The following is a 20,588-nucleotide window of genomic DNA, read 5'->3' as shown; positions in this document are numbered from 1 at the left end:
GAAATCCAGGGAGAACCTTAGCCTGGAGCTGCATATGTTTTGAATGAGACCTAAAAGCTGTTTCATTCAAATTCAGGGCATAGATTTTTAAATTCATGTCGCGGAAAAAAAGGAGCCTGAAAGTTCTCTCAACGCACGGCCCCAGTCCCTTTGCCCTGTACTTGTCGATTGATTTGAGATGTCATTTGTATCTGATCTGTTTCTCTAATTAAGATCAGGGGAGAATCATTGGCATTGAGTGGCTCCACACGCCCATCGATTGGAGCAGGGAGGGAGTCGGTGTTTGTGCAGATAGTGTGGACAGGAGTGACATGAATCAAATGGGTGGGTTGAGCCAGGGCCAAAGTGACGCCAGCCCTAGTTGGGCAGTCCACAAAACCTCCAATGTCGATTGTTAGGTTTTTAGGTCATTGTAGGTGTATTTGACGTACAGCTTTATGATAAATGTTTGTCTTATCATGTCATGCAGCTTAGTCAAGGAACAGCAGAGCATTTGATTTTGTAACACAGGCCGGGTGACAATCTAAATTTAACTTCTGGCAGCACCAGTCTGTTATTGTTCTCATTTCCTATTCGCATGTTGCTTATCTTGCTTAATCCGCAATAAAGTCTTAAGTACGTTAATACATTTTAGCCGATAACTACACAAAATCATCAGCATACATTCAAGAGTCTTAAGCTCTGATGGTAATACAATAACCATCACCTCATCTAGAGACTGTGGCACCATATGCAGCTGCTCTAAATGAGCCATTGATCAGCTCCTTTGGAATGTGAACAGTTTCTTCATGTCCAGTTGAAATGTCTTTAAACAATCTATAAGTCTAAGAGAGACAAAGACCAATCGACTTATCAGGCTTTAATATATCAATACCCAAGATTGTGTATTTTCCACAAATACAAAGTAAAACAGTTTATAAAGTTTGCCTGCACTTTCTTTTATCCTGAGCTGAGCATAATGCAAAGTAAGTGTTTGGATTTGTGCAGAACTGAAGGCAAGACTCCCTTCCAGGCCGCCGCCACCACCACCACCGGAGGCACTTCCCCATTGGCTGCCTCCAGGAGATTAAAGAGAATAATTGCCAGCTGATTGGCTGTTTAATTTTTTATGGACCTTTGATGCACAGGGTGTTTGTATTACCTTTATCAGCAGGCATAATAATGGGATAGAGTTTGACACAGTTAAAACAGGCCTTTTTACAGAGGTGAGGAGCAGTAGCTCTTTATCTCGGTGTGAATGAATGTCATTGCTTGACTAAATTATGCAAGAAAATGATCACCTGTCCATCTGTACATAATAATTTAAATTTTTTTGTCATGCCAATGCATTTGGACCATCCCTTTTTGGGATTACAAGACAATATGCACAAACATCTTCTTCCAGTATACATATACAAAAGAAGGAAAAGTTTAAGAGAAAAAATGTACTAAAAAAAATGTACAAAATGAAACAAATTTACTAATAATTTAGACAACACATTGGACACATCTGCTTTTCTTCTTCTAAATGAATGTAGGCTATCGTCTAGTTTCTACAGTTAAAGGAAACATACCTGGTTGGGATCTTTGCTTTTTTGATTTGTGCAAACACCAATTCTCGAAACCAACAAATATTGACCTTTTCATTGTCCTCAAAGTCTCTGCAAACCCTGAGTTACAGAACGATGTGCACACATCTTTAGACAAGGAGTCAGTCACTTGTTTTTCCCAAATAAATATTTGTATTTTCAACCTGTACTGTCTTTCATATTATGCACCAATTTCCATAACTGAGCTATTTACATATGTTCCGATGGGTCTCACATGATTCCCATACCATCTGCCCCAACTATTGCCAACTTTAGTGCATATGTATGAATATAGAATTCATAGATTTATAGAATCTAGAATATATCTTACAGCAATACTTTTTGCACTGATATTTCTAAGCCCTCTAACCCCAGCAATATAGTCAAATACTGGGCAAACACACTGACTTGAAACATTTTTGCATGTTTGGAAACTCGCATTTTTTTAATCTTTGCTTAATTTGCTTATCAGTAACAATTAATATTTTAATGTGTAGTTGACACAGACAGACTGCCTGTGATGAAGACTTTGCACTCTAACTATTTCATTTCAATTAGGAACCAATTGGTAATATCGTTTTTGTACATACAGTATGTCAGGTGTTGATTACACTGTTTAGTAGGTTTATGACACTATTGGGTTGGATTATATAAGATTGTAAGTGTTTTTGTAAATGTAAAATTTGAGTTCTTCAATATTATATTATTATATTACATACTATTACAATGAATGAATATGCAAAAATCTAAAGTAGTTATCCTAACAAAAATGTAGCACTTTCAGTACAGTGTTGTTTATTGCATGTTCTCTTGCATTAAATTACAGCTGCCTATTTTAAGTGAACTGATTATCCCTGCTCAGTGCATTTCATATATAATGTTTGGAATCCTTTGGTCTTAACTCCGCAGTGTGAACGAACATGAGAGTTAGTTGTGCCAGCTCCTTGCAGATCAGGGACAGCTGCAGTCGACAGTCCCATGTTCATACCCCTGCCTGGTGACACTAATCTCTTCCTGTAGGTGACCTACCTCCACATTCCCAATCTGCCTGTGAGTGGAGGTGTGTGCCTGTGTGTGTGTGTGTTTGTGTTGTGTCTGTGTTGTGTGACGGTTGCTGCGCATGTCTTCTTTGCGGTTACGCTTCGGAGGTCCAGGAACGGTGAGCCTCTCATGGTTGTCACTTTGAGGTGGGAGAGCAATCATTTCCTTGGACAACAGTCCCATCCTCATCCCTGCTTCCCGCCTGCTCAGATTAGTTCCTCTCACTGAGAAAATTTGCATCCGAAATATTTTCCACTTATTTATTTTTTCTCCAATTTTGTTCCCCTTTTCTTTACATTGCCTACCATCTGTGTCTCTTTTTCTCTGCCCTTCTGTTTTCTTCCTCCTTGTTTTCCCCCGGACGCTGTAGAGCATTTTACTACTATTGTCAGAAAGAGTAACAATTCTATTGTGGGGTGATCACGACAGGGTGTTTTACCCACAGATCACCAGAGCAATTAAAATCTGTAAATAAGGCTACCCATGATGCCTCACTCAAACAATGGAGTCCCGTAGGAAGTGTTCGTTTGAAGGAGAACTGTGGAAGAGAGACTTTCTTTCTCTTTGACTCTATCTCTCTCGGCCCCTCTCTCTCATTAATTAGGAGACGCTCGTTCAACCCGACACGGCTGTGTCGATGGGCAGCTTTGCATTGTCGCAGTGACACATATTTCAGACACAAGATGAAGTTGTTTACTTTTGTGTAAGATCTCGCATTACACGGCTGCACTTTGTTTTGCGGCATGACAAAGATAATGCAGGCCTAATTGTGCTATAGCTACAAGAGGCCTGTGCCAGAAATGGCTAAGAGGTAGCAACACTTGCACATGTAGGGCTGACACACATGCTCACAAAATCGGACACTGTTAGTTTGGATTTTATAAAGGCACATATCAGGCAATAAGACTTAGTGAAGTTGTGGTGGGAGCAGCTGCGAAGTGGATTTTACGGAAGTAATCTGTAGAGATCTGGTTCCATTCTAATATTTCTATGTGCACTGATGAGCTTTTTTATGGCCAAGGTCCCTTAACTCCTGGCTAGCCTTTTGGCCGGTTTTCCTCAAGACACTTGGCACTGCATCACGCCTGTGCCCTGGCATGACCGGAGAATAATGTCATATTCCTTCAAAAAACAGCATAATTGGAGCTTTAGCTAGCCAGTAAAACAATCCACTGCTTTCATTTTGGTTTATTCTCTTAACTGGACTGCGATTATCTACCTGGTTCACAGTTCTTAACAACGTACAAGTACCCTGAATGCCTCAACTACTTTTAATGCTTCTTTTTCATTGTAGAGACAAAAGAGCTCTTTGTAGTTTAGTGTGAAGACATGTGGAACATGACGTGTATTTGGTGTCAGGATGTGCGCGTACAGCTTCCGCAACCACCCCCACCCGCTTCATAAATTACTCACAAGTGGAGTTCGGGCAGGTTGGAGCAAAGGAACCAGACGGATAGAAGGAGGGACCGTATTACAGCTTGACACAGCGCCGCGCTGATGCCAGGCTCCGTGGGCCGCACCAGAGGCTATATGCCTTACCAAGATCCTGTTTACAATCAGCCAAAGAAGCTGCCAGCCTCCCATTTCCATAACGCTGCCCGCGGTCCTCTGCGGAAACTAATTTCTTTCTGCCGGAGATGCACCATGATGCTGCTTGCTCTGTACCGCTCTAACTTTGCGTTCTCTGTCTTGTGTTTCTCTCTTTTGTTTTTATCTGTTTTCCTCCCATCTCATCTTTCCATCATCCCTTATTTGCTGTCTCTTGTTTTCTCCCTCTTCACTCATCTTCTCTTGGCCTCATTCCAACCCTCACCATTCAATTCTCTCCTCTTCCTGATTGTTGCCAGTATTCCAGGAACATGTTGTCACTCAAGGGTAGCAAGCTGAATATGGTTGCGAGCATAATAACAAGATATCCCATGGTAGTGTTTACAAGGTGCACTCAGTATGTAGGTCAGTATATGCAATTAGATGCATATATGGTTGGTTTGTGTGTCTATATATTTAATGTGTGTGGCAAATGGGGCACCTTGTACTCTATCTATGCATTGGGACAATGGGACTCTGTGTCAAGTATAGTTGTATGTGCACGTCGTGCATGGAAGTACTGTGTGTATGATGTCTTTATTCAAACACAAATGTAGTTTCCATGTCTTTTTTTTCCTGCTCATTAATGTGCAAATAATTGTTTGATTGTTTTCTTTTGGATACTTCCCATTGCATCCATTTCACTGTTTGCATGGTGTCTTCTTCCATCTCTGTGCATGTCAGTGTGCCATGTCCACTCTGCTGTGTATTTGTTCCTACACTAAAACGCTTCTCTGCGTGAGCCTGTCATCTGCAGCTTTTCCCCCCTTGTTCTTTTCTGTCATGTGTTTGCGCGGATTTTTTTTCTGCTTGAGCCACTTGTGTAGTTGCCATGTTCCTGTGCCTGTACATCAGTGAGCATCTGCTCTTTCAACAAGGTCCCTATGGCCTCAAATGTCAGAGCAAGCAGCTGCCAGACAAGCACATTTTGCAGCAGGCTTGTGTTTCGCCTCCTCCCATCCCTCCACTTCTTGTTCTGTGATGTTAACTGTGATTGAAAGTAAGTAGACAGCAGCAAGTGGAGGAGAGATGAGGGGAAGGGTCTCTGCTTTTAGAGAATTGGATTCCTGCGGTTCACAGGAGTAGCTACTGCTTTCACTGTTGCTCAGTGCCACGGTTTTCTCCAGGGCTTCTGGGTCAGGCGGGGGAAGGTGTTCTGGTGTGCATTAGGTATGGCCTCCTCTCCTGTGTGAAAGACCACTACAATGGGAAGCCATTTGTACCTTGTCCATATTGTGGTCCATGTACTGTTGGGTATCAGGGGACAGAGAGTGTGTGCAAATGTATCAATAGATGTCTCAGTGTGTATATGGGTGTGCGTGTTTGCCTGTGTGTACATGTTTGAGTTAGCATGTATATGCTCTTATATACATTGCACTTATCTGCACCAGTAGTATAACATTTTAGACAATGTGGATCCCCTGTTGTCCAGAGCATAGATGTCACAAGATGTAACGGGGCGAAGTAGTTGCAGGACGTGAGCACTGAGGCGGAAGAGATGGAGGGTGAAGAGACAGGCAGGTACCCCCCAGGAGGGGCCCGGGGGTAGCCCCTCCAGCTCTCCCCCCAAGCACAATCTGCTCTGCTCTCAGACACTGCTATTGATTTGTCCAGCAGATAAGACCACAGGTTAGCAACTCTGCTAAGTACAGTTCTTTTCACCTCTCTTCACCTGCAAACAAAGGCTCGACAAAAGCGCCATTTGATGCCAGGTGACATTGTTTCCTGGCCACTACTTTTCCTAGCCTCAACATTTGCGTCACCTATTTTATCCCTCCCCAGCACAAAGCCTGTATGAACCATCAGGGGGCACTGTTATACTCAGTCTTACACCCTATAAATGACCCAACCCAAACCTGGCATCGTTCTCCGTTGTCTTCTCCCGAGGCTGCAGGAAGCCATGAGCTCACAGTACTGGCAAGTTCACAAGCTGTGAGAAAAGGCACTTTAGGTGTCAATCAATCCAGCGCCTTCATCTCCGGGTCCCAGGAAGTTGAAATTCTGTGTAAATTCAACCGTAAAGTAGATTAGTCCGAACAGCAGCTTGACATTGTGCCTGTACTTTGCTATATGAAATCAACATGTGTAGTGAAGTGTAAAGTTTGAACCTGACAGATCAGATGGAAGCCAAGGCAACTCTTGATCAGCTTAAGACAGACAGTTCATTTCATTGCCAAGCTCTAATGTGAACGGAAGTGAGCAGTACCTGTGTGCTCACCGACAGATGGATGAATCAAGTCTTCAAAAGGCTTCATCGGTGACACATTAACATGAGCCGAGCTTCCTGGAGGACTCTGAATTCTGAGCTGTCACAGGTGGCAGATGAGATAAAGCTACTATGCAGCTCTGCTTGTTTCGTAACATAACCCAACTCATGTTGAGAAGAAAATTGGCACCTGCTTGACATCTATTAAAAAGCCGTTTCTGAGATGTGAGGGAGGGTTGTAACATGTCTTGTATTTTTAATTAAAACAACCTCCTCTGAGTCATCACCCGCTTTTCATGTGTCCGAAGTCAGAACAGGTGTGAAGGTAAGACAATGAACAATGAGTGAAGAAATACCACAAGGGTGTGTTTGAAATGCAGCTTCCCACGCTTTAATTGCAAGCTAGTATGTCTTTACAAGACATTTCAACATGCTTTATCATTGTTAATTAGAAAAAGGCAGTGTAGGACAGCATAATACCAGCTCAATACCAGTCATATTGTTTGTGTTTCTTCTTGCACATAGTTGCATGCCATTTATCATGGCAACGAGCCAGACTTGTTAGTATATGTTAAACTTGTCCTCTCTCAGATGAGAAATGAAGGCCATTACCCGCAGTGTAATGTTTTGCGGGCTGGGAGTTGCCTGCAAAATGTGACTGAATGGAATAAGAATCTTCAGAGGTATCAATAGTTTTGAGTTGTCAGAGTCTGAGTTTTGTTGTGTTGCAATGAAAGAGGAATTGTTTAAAAAATTTCTGAGCACAATCAACAAAGTTATAAAAATGTATGGGATAACCAGATTGCATGTTTCAACAAGAAGCAAACAAACAAAAAAAAGGATCAAGCATTGGATAGTCAAATTTACACACACACGCATGGCACCAGTAGATTCTTAAGATGTTTTTACTGGCAACTAGTTTCCATTCACTTTTACAGCGTCTTGTCTTGTATAATACAAATGTAATGCAAACATCAAATGGAAGTAGATCATCATAAATGCAAACATACATATTAACACCACATTAATATGTGGTAATGGAGGTGTTACCAGCTGCATATTTAAATACAAAAGATGCCCTCTACTCGCACACAAAGAACTGCTGGCACCTTCAAACCTTCCACTTCATCCTTGGCTCTGTGGGAACCTGTAGCTTTAGCTGTTTTGCTAGCTACCAAGACCATTTACCTGCAACATGAACAAGGAGGACAGGGACTAATTGCAGGGACAAATGTTCTCGACTGCAGGGTTTGCAGTTGTCTGGGCCTGGTCCAGGCCCTGTTTATCTCAACCTCTGTTGGCAGTCATACACACACCACACACGAGATGCTCTGATTTAACCAGAGGCAATGCCCCTGCTAACCCCCACTCTTTCTCATCAAAGATTCATAAAGGCAAGGTTCTCAATGATTTTCTGTCTCTTCCCGTATTCACAGCTTGTTGTCCTCACCCTCCCTGTCTCCTGCCAGTCAGACAGCGTAAGTCAGGCAGAATTATGGCTGAAGTGGCCGCTGGCTCCCAGAGAGTGTTTGTATGTTAGTGTTTGTGTATATATGGGGTGTGTGTGCTTGCACTGGTAGGCGGAGACACCGGGTAAGGACATGGGCATTAGGGCGAAGGGACGAATGGACAGTGACATGTTGGTGTTGTACTAAAAACGTTAGGAGCCCCCATGCGGAGAAAGGAGTTAGACCCCGCCCGCTCCTCTCCTCCCCTCAAACACTCCTTCCGCTGCTCTTTGTCTTCCGCCCCAACCCCTGAGCCCTGCACAACGTGACAGCCTCCGTACTGGATCTAAAGTATCTCGTTCAGAGCCCCAGTCACCAGGCCCAGGGCACACCATCTGTAGCCCTCCGAGTCCTTCCGTGTGTGTGCGTGTGTGCATGTGTTTGTGTGTCCATTTCCTTGCAAGCTTACGAGCATGGCTGTGTGTGTGTGTGTGTCTGTGTATGTGTGTGTATCTACGAACCCAAACCACCGTGCCTCAGCCTGTTAGTCTTGCTACTTACCAGGCTTAGCCAGATGAGGGCCACTCAGCCCAGATCTAATTCCTTCGACTCTGGCAGCACTTCACTCCTGGCTCTCTCTGCCTCTCGAGTGTGCATCTGTGACCTTGGCTGACATCGTAGGGGGTTAAACTGTGGACTTGGAGATGTGGCCAAAGTGATTGAGTTGTAAGCTAGTTTTTGGATCGGAGCTTCCGAGCCGCCATCTGCACTTCTACGGGGCTCAGAAAGAGGTTATCCGTCTCTTACTCCCCACAGCTGACCCTGGATCAGCAGTAATGGCAGAGAATTTAGTACAAAGCAACCTTGCCTGGCAGGAAGTGCAGAGCAGGGGAGTGAATAAAATCATTAAGACACATAACTAATGAAGAGAGCAAATCTCTGTTACCACTTCAGTTGTAATTCCTCTGTTTTTATTACGTGGAGCTCTTGTGGCTTTTGTTGTTCATATGGCAAACAAGCTAAGACTGTGTCACCTTTTACTGTGACTTAACTTGACTAAACAATGAACACCACCCTGTACTTAACTCACATCATTATCAATATGAACAAAGCCTTTGGCACTGTAGATAAAGGGTTGGGTTCTATGAAACACAGTCCTCAGCGCTGCTGGTATTACAGTTATTGCATAAAGTCCTGATATTGTCACTATAAACAGAACACTCTGCAACACCTGTTAGACCACAAACAGCTTTTATTCAACACTCAGAACAACTTTTAATAGCCAGTAGACACACACCTACACAAACACACATAGCAACACATCTACATAGGAAGGTATTTACTGTATTTACTCGCACACACACACCCAAACACACTATTATACTGCGTTCCCTGGCTCACTGTGTGCACTCTGTGCATCCTGTTCAGTAAAGCGCCTTAGGGCCGAGCCTGGCTGCTCCTCCAAACAAATTGCTGGCTGTTCACAGCGTTTTAAATGCCGAGGCCCTTTAATTAAACTATTTACTTAATTGGGTGAAACAAAACTCCTGTTCACGCAGCGGGAGCACCAGGTGATGCAGAAGTTCAAACACCTGGCGGAAAGTGCTCCTCCGGCATGGACGCACAAAGTACACATGTGTACACATGAATGCACATACGCTTGCATGCTGTGTTACAAATACTACAGGCCTATCTGACTCATGGACAGAAGAACTTTTTCTTTGGTTTGTCTTCTTGCAAAAAATAACCCAAATGTACGTGGGAACATACAAGTTACTGTATATCCAGTCTGACACTTTCAAAAGGCTATAAACGGAGTGATTAATGGAAACTTCACTTGTTGACAGATGCCTATGTGGGAATGTGAACATCTTCTCCTACTGCGCGCCACTCCTTTGTTTGTGCATTCAGAGGTTAACAAAAAAGACACCAACTGAAATTAGATTCAAAGCCTTAAGTGCTGCTTGAAAGGATCCATAAATTGCAGTCAGCCTGTTACATTTTATGATCTTGACTAAATGTGTGTGAGAACTATTATGACTAATATTTAAGTGTCAGATTTTGGGGTGTGAACCACATCTTTTGTCATGGGTGCTTTTTAAATCTCTGAGAAACACATTTTGAAATTACATCTTTTGTTGTCCTTTGAGTGCATAAATACCTGTTATGAACATGATCATACTTTCTTTATTAATGTGATGATGTAAGCTATGTGTTTTGACGTGAGTGTCTTTTCTGTGTTAATGGTGTAATTATAGCCTGTTCCTGGACCAGTGCAGGTTAATGAGGTTTAAGATTTATGACTGTTCCAGTCGGGTGTGTATCACTGGTTTGCTGAGGTGACAAGCAGTGTCAACAATAAGGTGCAGTTTGAACAAAGTTTCAAATTCATTTAAAGAACAGCAGTGACCTGCTCTTTTTTGGTTCTCGTAGAGTTACTTGTTTGTGTCCATGCTTTGTGTAAAGGGGAACAGCAAATTCACTGTGTTAGTTTGTGTAAAGCAGTTTAATGAACACGTTTCTGAAACCCAATATCTGTTGTGCAACAGTTTAAAGCTTCTATCTCACAGTTTAACTTTACACAAAAGCATCAGAACCTAACACCACATTCCCTGGAGCTACAGGGATGACTTGTAACTAGGCAATTGAAGTTATAGCAGGCTATAATTAGCTGGGCCAGCTTGACCCCGCCATTGTCACCTGAAGACAGGTGGGAATTGTACCCATGCTGGATCGACCTTATCATGTGACTGGAGTCAGGCCTTGTCCAATGGCTCGGCTGTATAGCTGTCGAAGCAAGCCTCATCCATCACCAGCTTTATTGCACCATTCAGATGATGCCCACAGGGCACTGACGCTTGCCCAGGAGGGAGGGGGATACACGGTGGAGAGGAGGAATGAGGGTTAAAAATTATCGTTTTACAAGAACACCCTCAGAACAACAACTTTTCACAGCAACAGCGTACCATTGCCCTGGAAAACTAAAAGTTAGTGCTCCCAACGCCACAGTAACCCTTTTCCTGATTCCCCAAGAGCAGATTTACGGCCTTCAGACATCGTGCTGAAAAAGTGCAAACACTCGCAGGCTTGTAACCTCTTTACCCCCTCGCCATCAAGTCCTCTTATTGCTCCATTTTCTCTCCCGGGCTTTATAAATAAACAGCGTCATCAGGAAAAACTTAAGTGTCTCTTCACAACCAACTTTAATTAGCCTTGCCCGTATATATCAAAATGTTTCTCTCTGGTTTTTGGCCACGTGTGAATCGTTTGGGAACGATGATGGAGAGGGTTGTTGTGTTGAGCTTGAGGTCCCTGCTTAGTGTTGTCCTTGGGGTGTGACTGGCAGGGCCCAGAGTAAACGTTTGTTTTTGGGGGGGTTTTCTTTCTTTTTTTTTACTTTTCCTTCAAGCCAGCTGCTCCTGTTGAACTAGCGTGTAGCCTGGCACAGGTGGCTAGTCAGCCCTAAGCCCCAGTTACCCTCATTCCTCCCCAGTCAGCCGGGAGCACGCACACACACACACACGCACACACGCACACATACACACACACACACACTTCTTCACTCTCTCTCTCAGACATACACACACCAACACACACAGATCCAGAGCCTTAGGGGGTGATCTGTCTCCTTACTCCACGTCGGAAGAGTAAATGGCCAGGAGGGCCCTATCTGTTTGTCCTTTTCCTGCCTCTTTTTTTATTAGAACCTGATTGCATTTGAACAATAGTTGTCTGCTCGTAAATTTTGCGCCTGTGTTGACATTAGGCCACATTCCACCCCTTAGCCTGAGGAGGTGAAGGAGCAGGCCAGGGTGTTCGGTAATTTGTTACGCTGTTAAGCACCTAATGGACGTCCACCTGGTTTTTGAGAGCAGTAGCTGTAGTTCAGGGGCTTGCCTCCTTTGCACTTCCAGTCTGCAGCGGTGTTTTATTGCCACCAATTATGAAGGCTATTTAGAGGCTACCTAGCCCTGTGTGTGTTTTTCTGTTACATCTGGTTCACCCTGCTCCGAGACTGCTCAGTCAGCCAGGCCACATCAAACGCTGAGGGTGTGAGGTAAGCAGGGCTGCACAGGTGAGATTAACCCTCTCTGTCTGATCCAAACTACCTCCGCGAGCAGTGCACGGACCCGATGCAGACTCTGGGCCCTGCATTCCCAACTGGCTGGAGATGCCTCAATAATGAGCCTTATTTGTTTCATGTGGTTTAATGAACAGCCTGCGTACTGCAGCTGGCTAGAGGGAGACCTCACAGAGTCTAAGGAAGGGGCTGCCCCACCCAAAGGTACCCAAGCTCCCTGGCAGAATTATTGTTCCCAGAAGCAGCAGTTACATGGTGGCACGTGGGGGAGAGTGCTGAAAGCCCCAAGCAGGACCCACCTCGTCCCCGTCCCCCCCCCCCCACCCCTTGCTAATGCATTTTTGCGTGGTTTCCTCAACCATTAATTAAAGGGGAAAAGAGTGCATCAGATGTTAGTTTTATTAGCCCAGGCTCCTTAGAGGGAATCAAAATGAAAGGAACATATGTCATGCATTTGATGACCCCCCTCCACACCCACCCCTTCCCTCTCTGTTTCTTTCTCCACAATTGCCCACCTCACACACTCACACACTCACAAAGTGTACAGTCAGCAGCTGTCTGCAGACACAATAGCGTTTGATTGATCCTGAGGAAACGGTTAAGACGCGGGCCTGCCCACGCTTTCTGGCTGGCTGGCTCACATTCTGCACCACTTTACATTTATCGCTGAATGTGGCAGTGATTGGGATAATGGGAGCTGGGTATGGTGGGTGGGGATCTGACGCGCAGTTCAGGCTGAGAGTTCACAGGACCTTCGGAGTCTTCGGTGGTGGCGGTGAGATCCGAGCCTCGACACCTCACAGGTTGGGCCTTGCTCTGAATGTCTCCCTGTCACACTGCCCTCTGCATGACATCACTTATATCTTGCACAACACAGTAGAAAGATAAGTATGTAGATAAATGCTATCCGTCTGTCTCCCACCCGTAATCCAACTGCATGACATACAAAGACAGATGTGCTCAATCGCTCAATCCTTACACAACATTGCATAGATATAGAATGTACATAGATAATATCTTCTTTCTTTCCTTCTACTTGGAACGTGATTGCATGCCTTACCTTCAGGGGCAGGCGGATTTATGAGACACATGCCAGTTTTTTCATGACTTGTTTGATTGCATTCTCAGTATCAGGCTCTCGGGTTGCCAAACCCATAAAAACTCACACCTGGACAGGAGAGCTAGAGAGTCAAGTGAAGCGCAGCCAGAGCATGAGGGAGCAGGTGATCTGAGGTATTTTGCCTTCCTTGATCAGCGCAGGCTTATGATACAGCTCAGAGTTATTGTGGATGATTGATTGATGGTCTGCGCCATTGTATCTTTACACAGGGTTTGGTTTTTGGTCTGGATGGGTTAGTGTGAAGGGCATGCCATGTACTTTGGAGATGATTCTCAATGCGTTGACCTACATTCACTTTGTAAACAAGAACAGTGTCAAACAAATCAATTACTTATTCTTTAATCTTTTTTTTTATATTAGCAAAGAAAAAATGTACAAACCACTCAGGTCGTTGTAGGTGAAAGTTCAACTTTTTACGCAATATGTCTGTCTAAAGTTTTATATATCAAAACAACTGAAACATAAATCCAATACAAGGTATGTTTTGAAGGTTGATTCAATGGATTTTTTTCTGACGTGGATTTGATGAATGGCTTTTAGTATTACTAACAACACACCGCCCAGGATTGACACTATTTATTTAATTACCATTTTACAAAACAACACTTTTTCAGCCTCACTCCAGGAGAAGCTGTACTCTGCACAAGGATCTTCAACCTTTTTGGCTTTTACTATTGTTTGAGACATCGTGCTGGTTTTTAATTTTGAAGGTCACTCTTTCCACATTGATGCACCAACGGAGGGGTCTTTTTGCATTTACTTACGTGAAACAATCACATCAAGTTTATTCAAACTATCTGAACCTCTGTAAATCACTTCCAAAAAGCTCTGTCAGCAAGACCTGGCTCCACCCTGGTCCGATGATAATGTCCCGAGTCAAGCAGTCCGAGCTGACTGGTCCCATGTGGTTACAAATGACCTCCTGTAGCAATAATGCAATAAGTGTTGTCTCCCATCTACGTTCTCTGGGTTCTTTTTCACTTGCTCTGACACAATTGTGCATTTATCAGTGTAATTGCATGAGTCGGAAGCACTGATGTTGTCTATTAGGCGGATTTCCATCCTGTTAAGAGCAGAGGGTCTTTTAATGTATGGCCCTGCTTGAGTGTACTGCTACACAATTACACACCGACCTGAGATTTAGTGGACTGATGATGCTGATGATGGTTTGGATGGTGGTGATGGCAGTGATATTGGACCACCCGGCCCTCCTCTAACAAGCCTTTCAGAGAGAGACTAAGAGTGAAACAACAAAGTGAAACCGAGGTTAATCATTTTATTTACCCTTTTCTCTCTCTCCTTCCCCTACCTCTCTCTCCCTCTCCCTTTCCTTTCTTTAACCAAGTGATGGAGCCTGGACCATGGAGCGGGGGGAGGAAATCGATGGGGAGCGCATTACAGTAAAACGTATTGATTAGGAGACCTGCGAGCAGTGTGTTGGTCGCGGAGATGGTGGAATGATGCAATGCTTAAAGGAATTTATCCTTTGACTTTTACATTAACCTTTTATTGACTGCTTTGCCTGTCCATAATTAACACTCACTTTAGCTAAAGTGGTTAGTTTGAGCGCAAAGGGGGCTCCGGCCCATACTGCAGCGAGGGCCGTGGAGCTGCCGCCCCAGCCGTAGTTCAAGTGCACTGTGCTGCATGGAGGGAAAGGCCTCTGTGGAATAGAGGCGATAGAATCCTAGATACCTTTCACATTAGCATACCATTTGAGTGGGGGCCCGCTAGGCTATAAGGTTTCAGGGCAAATTGAAATGAGTGATTGTATTGCCAATCTCTCTTGACCGAGCGCCAGATGGGATAGTTAGGCCCATATCTGTCTGGGGTTAATCCATTGGAACAGCCTGGACTCACAAACACGTTCTCTCCCTCCTCAACCTCCCACACACACCTCTTTGTCTTTGACCTTAACTTTAAGGTGGGCTGTTCTGCCATGGGAAAGTCTTTTGGTGAGCCTTGTTTGTACGCCACTGTGGCTTACGCTGAATTTCTAGCCAGAGCCCTGGAGAGCTTAAGGCACCTCGCTTGATATTGACTTTTTGTTTGGTTCCATTTTAGCAGTCAAGGGACGGTACTTCATGAACAGTGGTAGATTGTGTAAAAGCGTCTGCTGAATTACCTACACTATATTATCTTTGATAGTCTTCCAGTCTCCATATCTTTTATATCTCTGCTAAACCAGGAGCCTTCTATTTGCAAGCTAATGTTGCAAGATCCCTTGTCAGATAAATGCAGCAGCTCCGTTGAAGGCGACCGGTCAGGTTTATTTTACGCTATGTAGTCTTTCATTATGAGTCAGGACAGGAGAAAAGAGGCGAGTGTTTTCTCTCACAGCTCGACTGCATGAAAACTTAATCAGACCAGATCAAAGGCCTAGGTTCCCTTGGCCTATGGTTTCCTTGAGCTGATGTCAGCAGAACCACACCATGTGTGAGAGTGTGCTGTCTGGGTCGGTTTTCTCTCTCTCTCTCTCTCACGCGCACACACACACACACACACACACACACACACTCTGTAGGATATGTATGCCAGCCATGTCCTCCTCCTTCTCTGAAGTGGCGCTTCCTTTAATTCGCACCCTAAATAAATGATGAGAACATTTAAACACACGGCTCGTCGCAAAGCCCCAAGGTCGCCTAATCGTATTATTTATGAAGTGATGTGCTACATAATGGTACTTAGTGCATGTTAACAGATGCTATTATCAGGCCCTGATCCAGAGAGCAGAAGATATATTGGAACAGTGGATGTTAATGCTGGTTCTCACCACCGTAATGCAGCAGCTCTTTAAAGGGCTAACCGCACCAAAATGCAGCACTTAGGCTGAGAGCCAGTCGAACATTAAGTGGCTCCGTTGAAAATATATAACCACAAATTGTGGCAGCCCCCGGCTGTCCCCTGACAACCTTAACATCCCCTCGACTCATCCATAACCGACCCCCATATTCTTCTCCGTGGCTCGCTGTGTCCTCGCCATCCCCTCCGCTAGTTGCTGGCCACAAGGTGGTGGTGGTCATGTGTGTGTGGTTGTGTGAGGGGTTGTTGGAGGTTTTTCAGGTTGTAGATGGGGTAAAGGGATATGACAGGACAGACCCTGGCATAATGACTGAGTGGGGAGTAGAACTGGCCTCATAGCTCTAGAAGGAAATTCTTGGGCCACCACTCGCAAGAACACACACTACCCACATGACATACAAATGCTGCCTCCACCTCTCCCTCTTGCACCTCCAGGTCAAGGGCCGTGCTCGTCTGTCAAGAGGCTGAGGGAGGGCAGATTTACAATGACAGCAGAGAGCAACACCAAGTCACGGCAGTAAATATTTACACTGGTCTGACAAAAGATGTGGCTAAGGTCTGTGGGGGTTCCAAACACTGTAGAAATTACAACTAGCTCCGATTATTAATCATATCAAAGTCACACAGTGACATGAAGTGGCTGGATTTCTCACTGCTCTGTCATGATTGCAGCAAGAGAGAGTGATGTTCTCAGCAAAGCATCCTGCTGCGTGTGCCTGTATGTGTGTAAGATGAATGAAGCGTTAATCATGATACATGATATCATGGTTTCTCATCAGCTCGGTACTGTGGCAGCCATTTATGGCTTAAGAAACACTTTCCTGACACATCATTCTCTACCACTCACTCAGCTCCATTTATCTCAATGAGCTTCACTGGCTTGAATTGTCAAAGCAGGGAAGTACAAGTTGCATAAAGATCAATGAGTTAAATATCCTTAACCACATGTGCAGGAGTAAAAAGAAAAACAAAGTTTTGTACCAAGAAATTAAAATACCATCCAGTCTCCTTTGTGCACACAGACACACTTACTCTCTCATATCCTGGAGGTTTGAACCAGTATTATTAGGAGTCATAAAAAGGAGAGGAAACACAAACGTCAACTGTCTCCTGGTCAAACACACAACACCCACTGTATGTTTAGGGACAAGTTAAAACACTCACAGACAAACACACATCAAAGGTGTTTTAGCTTCATATGGATTCAACTTTGTGTGGCAATGATTTGAAATCATTATCAGGAAAGCATCACATCTCAAAACATTAAAGCACTGGCAGAAAGTGTTGTGAGTGAGATTGGACACGTGTCCTCATGCTGATGAGTAGTCTTGGTTTTGATGGGAGGGAGGAGTTAATGAGTGTGCTTATTTCCTGCGTCCTGTCGCCTCAGGTGCCATTCGAGCCTGGCCCAGACATTACCCCCCGAGGAGGCCCCAGTGGACCGGCCCTTCTGGGGTGTGGATGACCCCAACATGCCGCTGCCCTTTGATCTGGCCGACATCATCAACAAAGTGGAGTCACTTCTCTGGAGGTGGGCCTTTCATGTGGGAGTGTAGAAATGTGTTTATGTGCATGGTGTATTCATATGTCTCCCATAGTGCCCACATTCAGTCACACTTGTTTATTCTTTACTTTCTTGTGGCTTAATAGTTACTCAAAAAAGAGACCTTATCAGTTTCATGTTTTCATACATTCATGTCTGCAGGTTTGAATCATCTCTGTACTCATACAAAGTTACATGAGTCATTTTCAGACACAAACTTTCAGGCACATTTTCCGGAGTTTGTCTTTCATATATGCAGAACGCAGCAGGAGATCGTCTGAGTCAGACACGTTCAAAACAACATGATAATCTCCGGAACAGTCAGGAGAGAGTTGCGTCTGGGTCGATCATGCAGGAGACAAGATATAACATTTACATTTTGGTGCAGAGATTATGTGTTTTTGTTTACAGTGCATCAACACCTGCATCAGCCCGAATCAGCAAAAGCTCTCACATCTCATTGTCTGTCCAAGATGACGTCTTCGTCAGTGACTTCTCTATATATATCTCTTTTTCATCCTGAGATGTTTGTCTTCTTTTACGTGCGTTGCATGTCAGAACCATTTTAGACACGCCCACTGGCTTACCCTGCAAGCTGGAAAAGTTATGTCTCACATACTGCCCCTCCGGATAATTTTAGTTTGATGCATATCTGAAAGCAGCTATACAGACATGAATTTGAGCTAAGTTTGAGACATTGATTTCATAATATTGCTATTGTGCAATATTTTATTTCTCAAATATTTATGATTTATGTTTAATATTTATTTTTATTGCTTTCTTTTCTATTTTGTATTTATTCTCAGTTTTTATATATATATTTAAATTCTGGTCAACTTTGCTTTTTTAAATGTGCTATATACATAAACTGACTTGACTTTGACTTGGTGAATACTGAAGTAATTCACACATTCTCTCCTTGCTTTGCACTTCGTTGTTCACATTAAAAGGTAAAAATAAATCGTTGTGTAAAGATTGAAAGAAATAAAACCTGAGTGATAAGTCTTAACCTTGCCGTCACCTGCACACAGCCGACCAATCACTGCACTTGTGTGGAGGTTTCCAAAGCGGAGGAAGCATATTGGCACACACTGTAATTCAGTTGATATAAGAACTGACCTTGACACGACACTTTATTAAGTTATTCCTGTCATATTCAAATTTTAGTCTTCAACATACATCACAAGTGTTGAATAGATGTATTTTGATCAATGATATCTTCTTTTTCTATTATCTCTTTGAACAGGATGTGAAGGATGGAAAGATGAAGAGAGACAGAAACAGAAGGAAAAACCCACCAGCTTTTCTGAATCCCCCATAGTAGCTGAGGGGACAGACCACTGACGACATCTCCGTTGTGATCAAGATAGTTTTTTCTTTTGATTGGGGCACCTACATCACTCCCCTACTCCAACCTGCGCTGCCCCCAGCCGACCCCTGGCGTCTCAGCCGCCCTTGCTTGGATTTGGCTGGAATGGAAACCAGACCAGCACCTTAGAACCAGAGTAGCGCTTCAGTAACATGCTAACAACACAAGCTTAGCGACAAGCTCCTAGTGTCACAGACGTCTAACGATGGAACCCGCATTTCAGTGTTAGCATACATCGTGCAACTATTTATTATTTCAGTGTACTCCTTTTCTTAATCTCATGTAACCCAGTCGCTTTTGTCGATAGATCAACTCATTCTCAGTAGTCCCAGTAGAGTACAGACATATGCTTTCTATTTGTCACACAGTGTTATACAGTATAGGACGGTTTAGAAGAGACTCACTTCGCTCACATGGTATTGTATAGTGTAATCCTGTTTATTGGGTTCAGAGGTGGAATGAGACCAAAGAAAGATTTATGATTAAAAAAAGTTATGAATGTCACCAAATGGAGAACATGAAGAATGTGTTGTTTTCCGTATGATATTGCGCTTGTGTCACATTGATGTGTGTGTGTGTGGGTGTTTGTGTGCAAACCTTTAGCCATGTGAATATACATGTGATCAGTCGTCGGCCCGTGTGTGTTTGTGCACGTTCACTCTCCCACGTGTCGACATGAGGGCGTGTGTGTGAATGTGATAGTGTGTGCGAGCCTGTAGGCAGCCTGCCAGTTGTTTGTTCTTGAAGATGCGCATATGGAGAAACAGAGACGAGCAGCGGGGCCCCCTCTGCCTCTGCTCTGATGAAAGGCAACACTGATAGAATGACCTGGAACACAACCGCCGTTTCTCATAATTACAGCTGTTCAATCGCTTTTAATTACTCTTAAAGTGTGTACAGCACCATATTCCCCTGTAATGCTGCGGGCCATCTGAGAAAGTGAGCAAGAGAGAGAGAGAGAGAGAGATCCGGCGCTTCTGACAAAATCCACTTTCAAAAAAGCTAAAAAGGGTGGAAAAGGGGGCCAACGTCAAAGCAGTGTAGCAGCCCTCCTCGTTTGATTTCCTTCTCTATCTAGTTCATGATGAAGTAGAGACGCTGTTTACTATTAAAAATGCAGAATGCACTCCTTTTTTTACTTCTGAAGTTTTTTCCAAGATGTTAATGGTTGCCAAACGCTGTTCTTGCTTCTTCTTTTCGCAGCGCCTCTCTTGTTTGTTGTTGTCAGAGAGATTTGTTTGTAGATCGGCAGTAGCGTTGACTTGTTTGAATCACTCTGTGCTCCCTGCGCCACAGCTTGTCTGTCTGAAGCAATAGGAATGGCAGTAATTAAAGAACTGTTTTATCCAATAACCCGCATCCCTCTGTTCATTGTGTGCTTTTGTCTTTTTTTTTCAGTCCTGGTGGATAACACTGGTGCACATGACACATACCAAGGTTTCTTCATACGTGTTGGTGCGTGTGTTTCACTTTAAAAGTTGATTGATTGTATTTCTCCTAATATTTTTCACCTGACCTTGAACCTATAGCCAGCCCGGGCAAGCATGAGTCTCTTTACTCTCCCTCTGTGCTGCTGTGGAGGTGAGTTACTGTGTCTTCCTCAAGATAAATGGGACGGCAATGGACAAAGATCCCTTATTTAATGACGTAGCTCACTGTTAGGTAAAGTAGCATCCAGCCAAGACCAAGGTCAGATGGGGCTGACATGCAGAGCAAGCCGACAAATAATGTTGCTGTGAATACCAGAGAAATGAGATTTACTTACAGTCGCTGTCAATCATGGGAACTTAGAGATATAAATACAGTTCTGCTAATTTTCCCAT

General features: G+C 43.9%; 1 protein-coding gene across 2 annotated transcripts in view; it reads left to right on the top strand.

Moving 5' to 3' along the window:
- fto (FTO alpha-ketoglutarate dependent dioxygenase) overlaps nucleotides 1-20,118 on the top strand; it is a 121,702-nt gene extending 101,584 nt beyond the window's left edge. For both annotated transcript variants that reach the window (XM_035151117.2, XM_035151155.2), the window contains 2 exons: nucleotides 17,244-17,384; nucleotides 18,643-20,118. In XM_035151117.2, the coding sequence (XP_035007008.2) occupies nucleotides 17,244-17,384; nucleotides 18,643-18,649 (148 nt within the window). In that variant the 3' untranslated portion in view covers nucleotides 18,650-20,118. The remainder of the gene's footprint in view (nucleotides 1-17,243; nucleotides 17,385-18,642) is intronic.
- Nucleotides 20,119-20,588: the final 470 nt, after the last annotated feature.

This window comes from Hippoglossus stenolepis, chromosome 1 (assembly GCF_022539355.2).
Source record: "Hippoglossus stenolepis isolate QCI-W04-F060 chromosome 1, HSTE1.2, whole genome shotgun sequence".
Taxonomy (NCBI): Eukaryota; Metazoa; Chordata; class Actinopteri; order Pleuronectiformes; family Pleuronectidae; genus Hippoglossus; species Hippoglossus stenolepis.
Note: the sequence above shows the minus strand (reverse complement) of the source record. Positions and strands in the feature narration are given on the sequence as shown.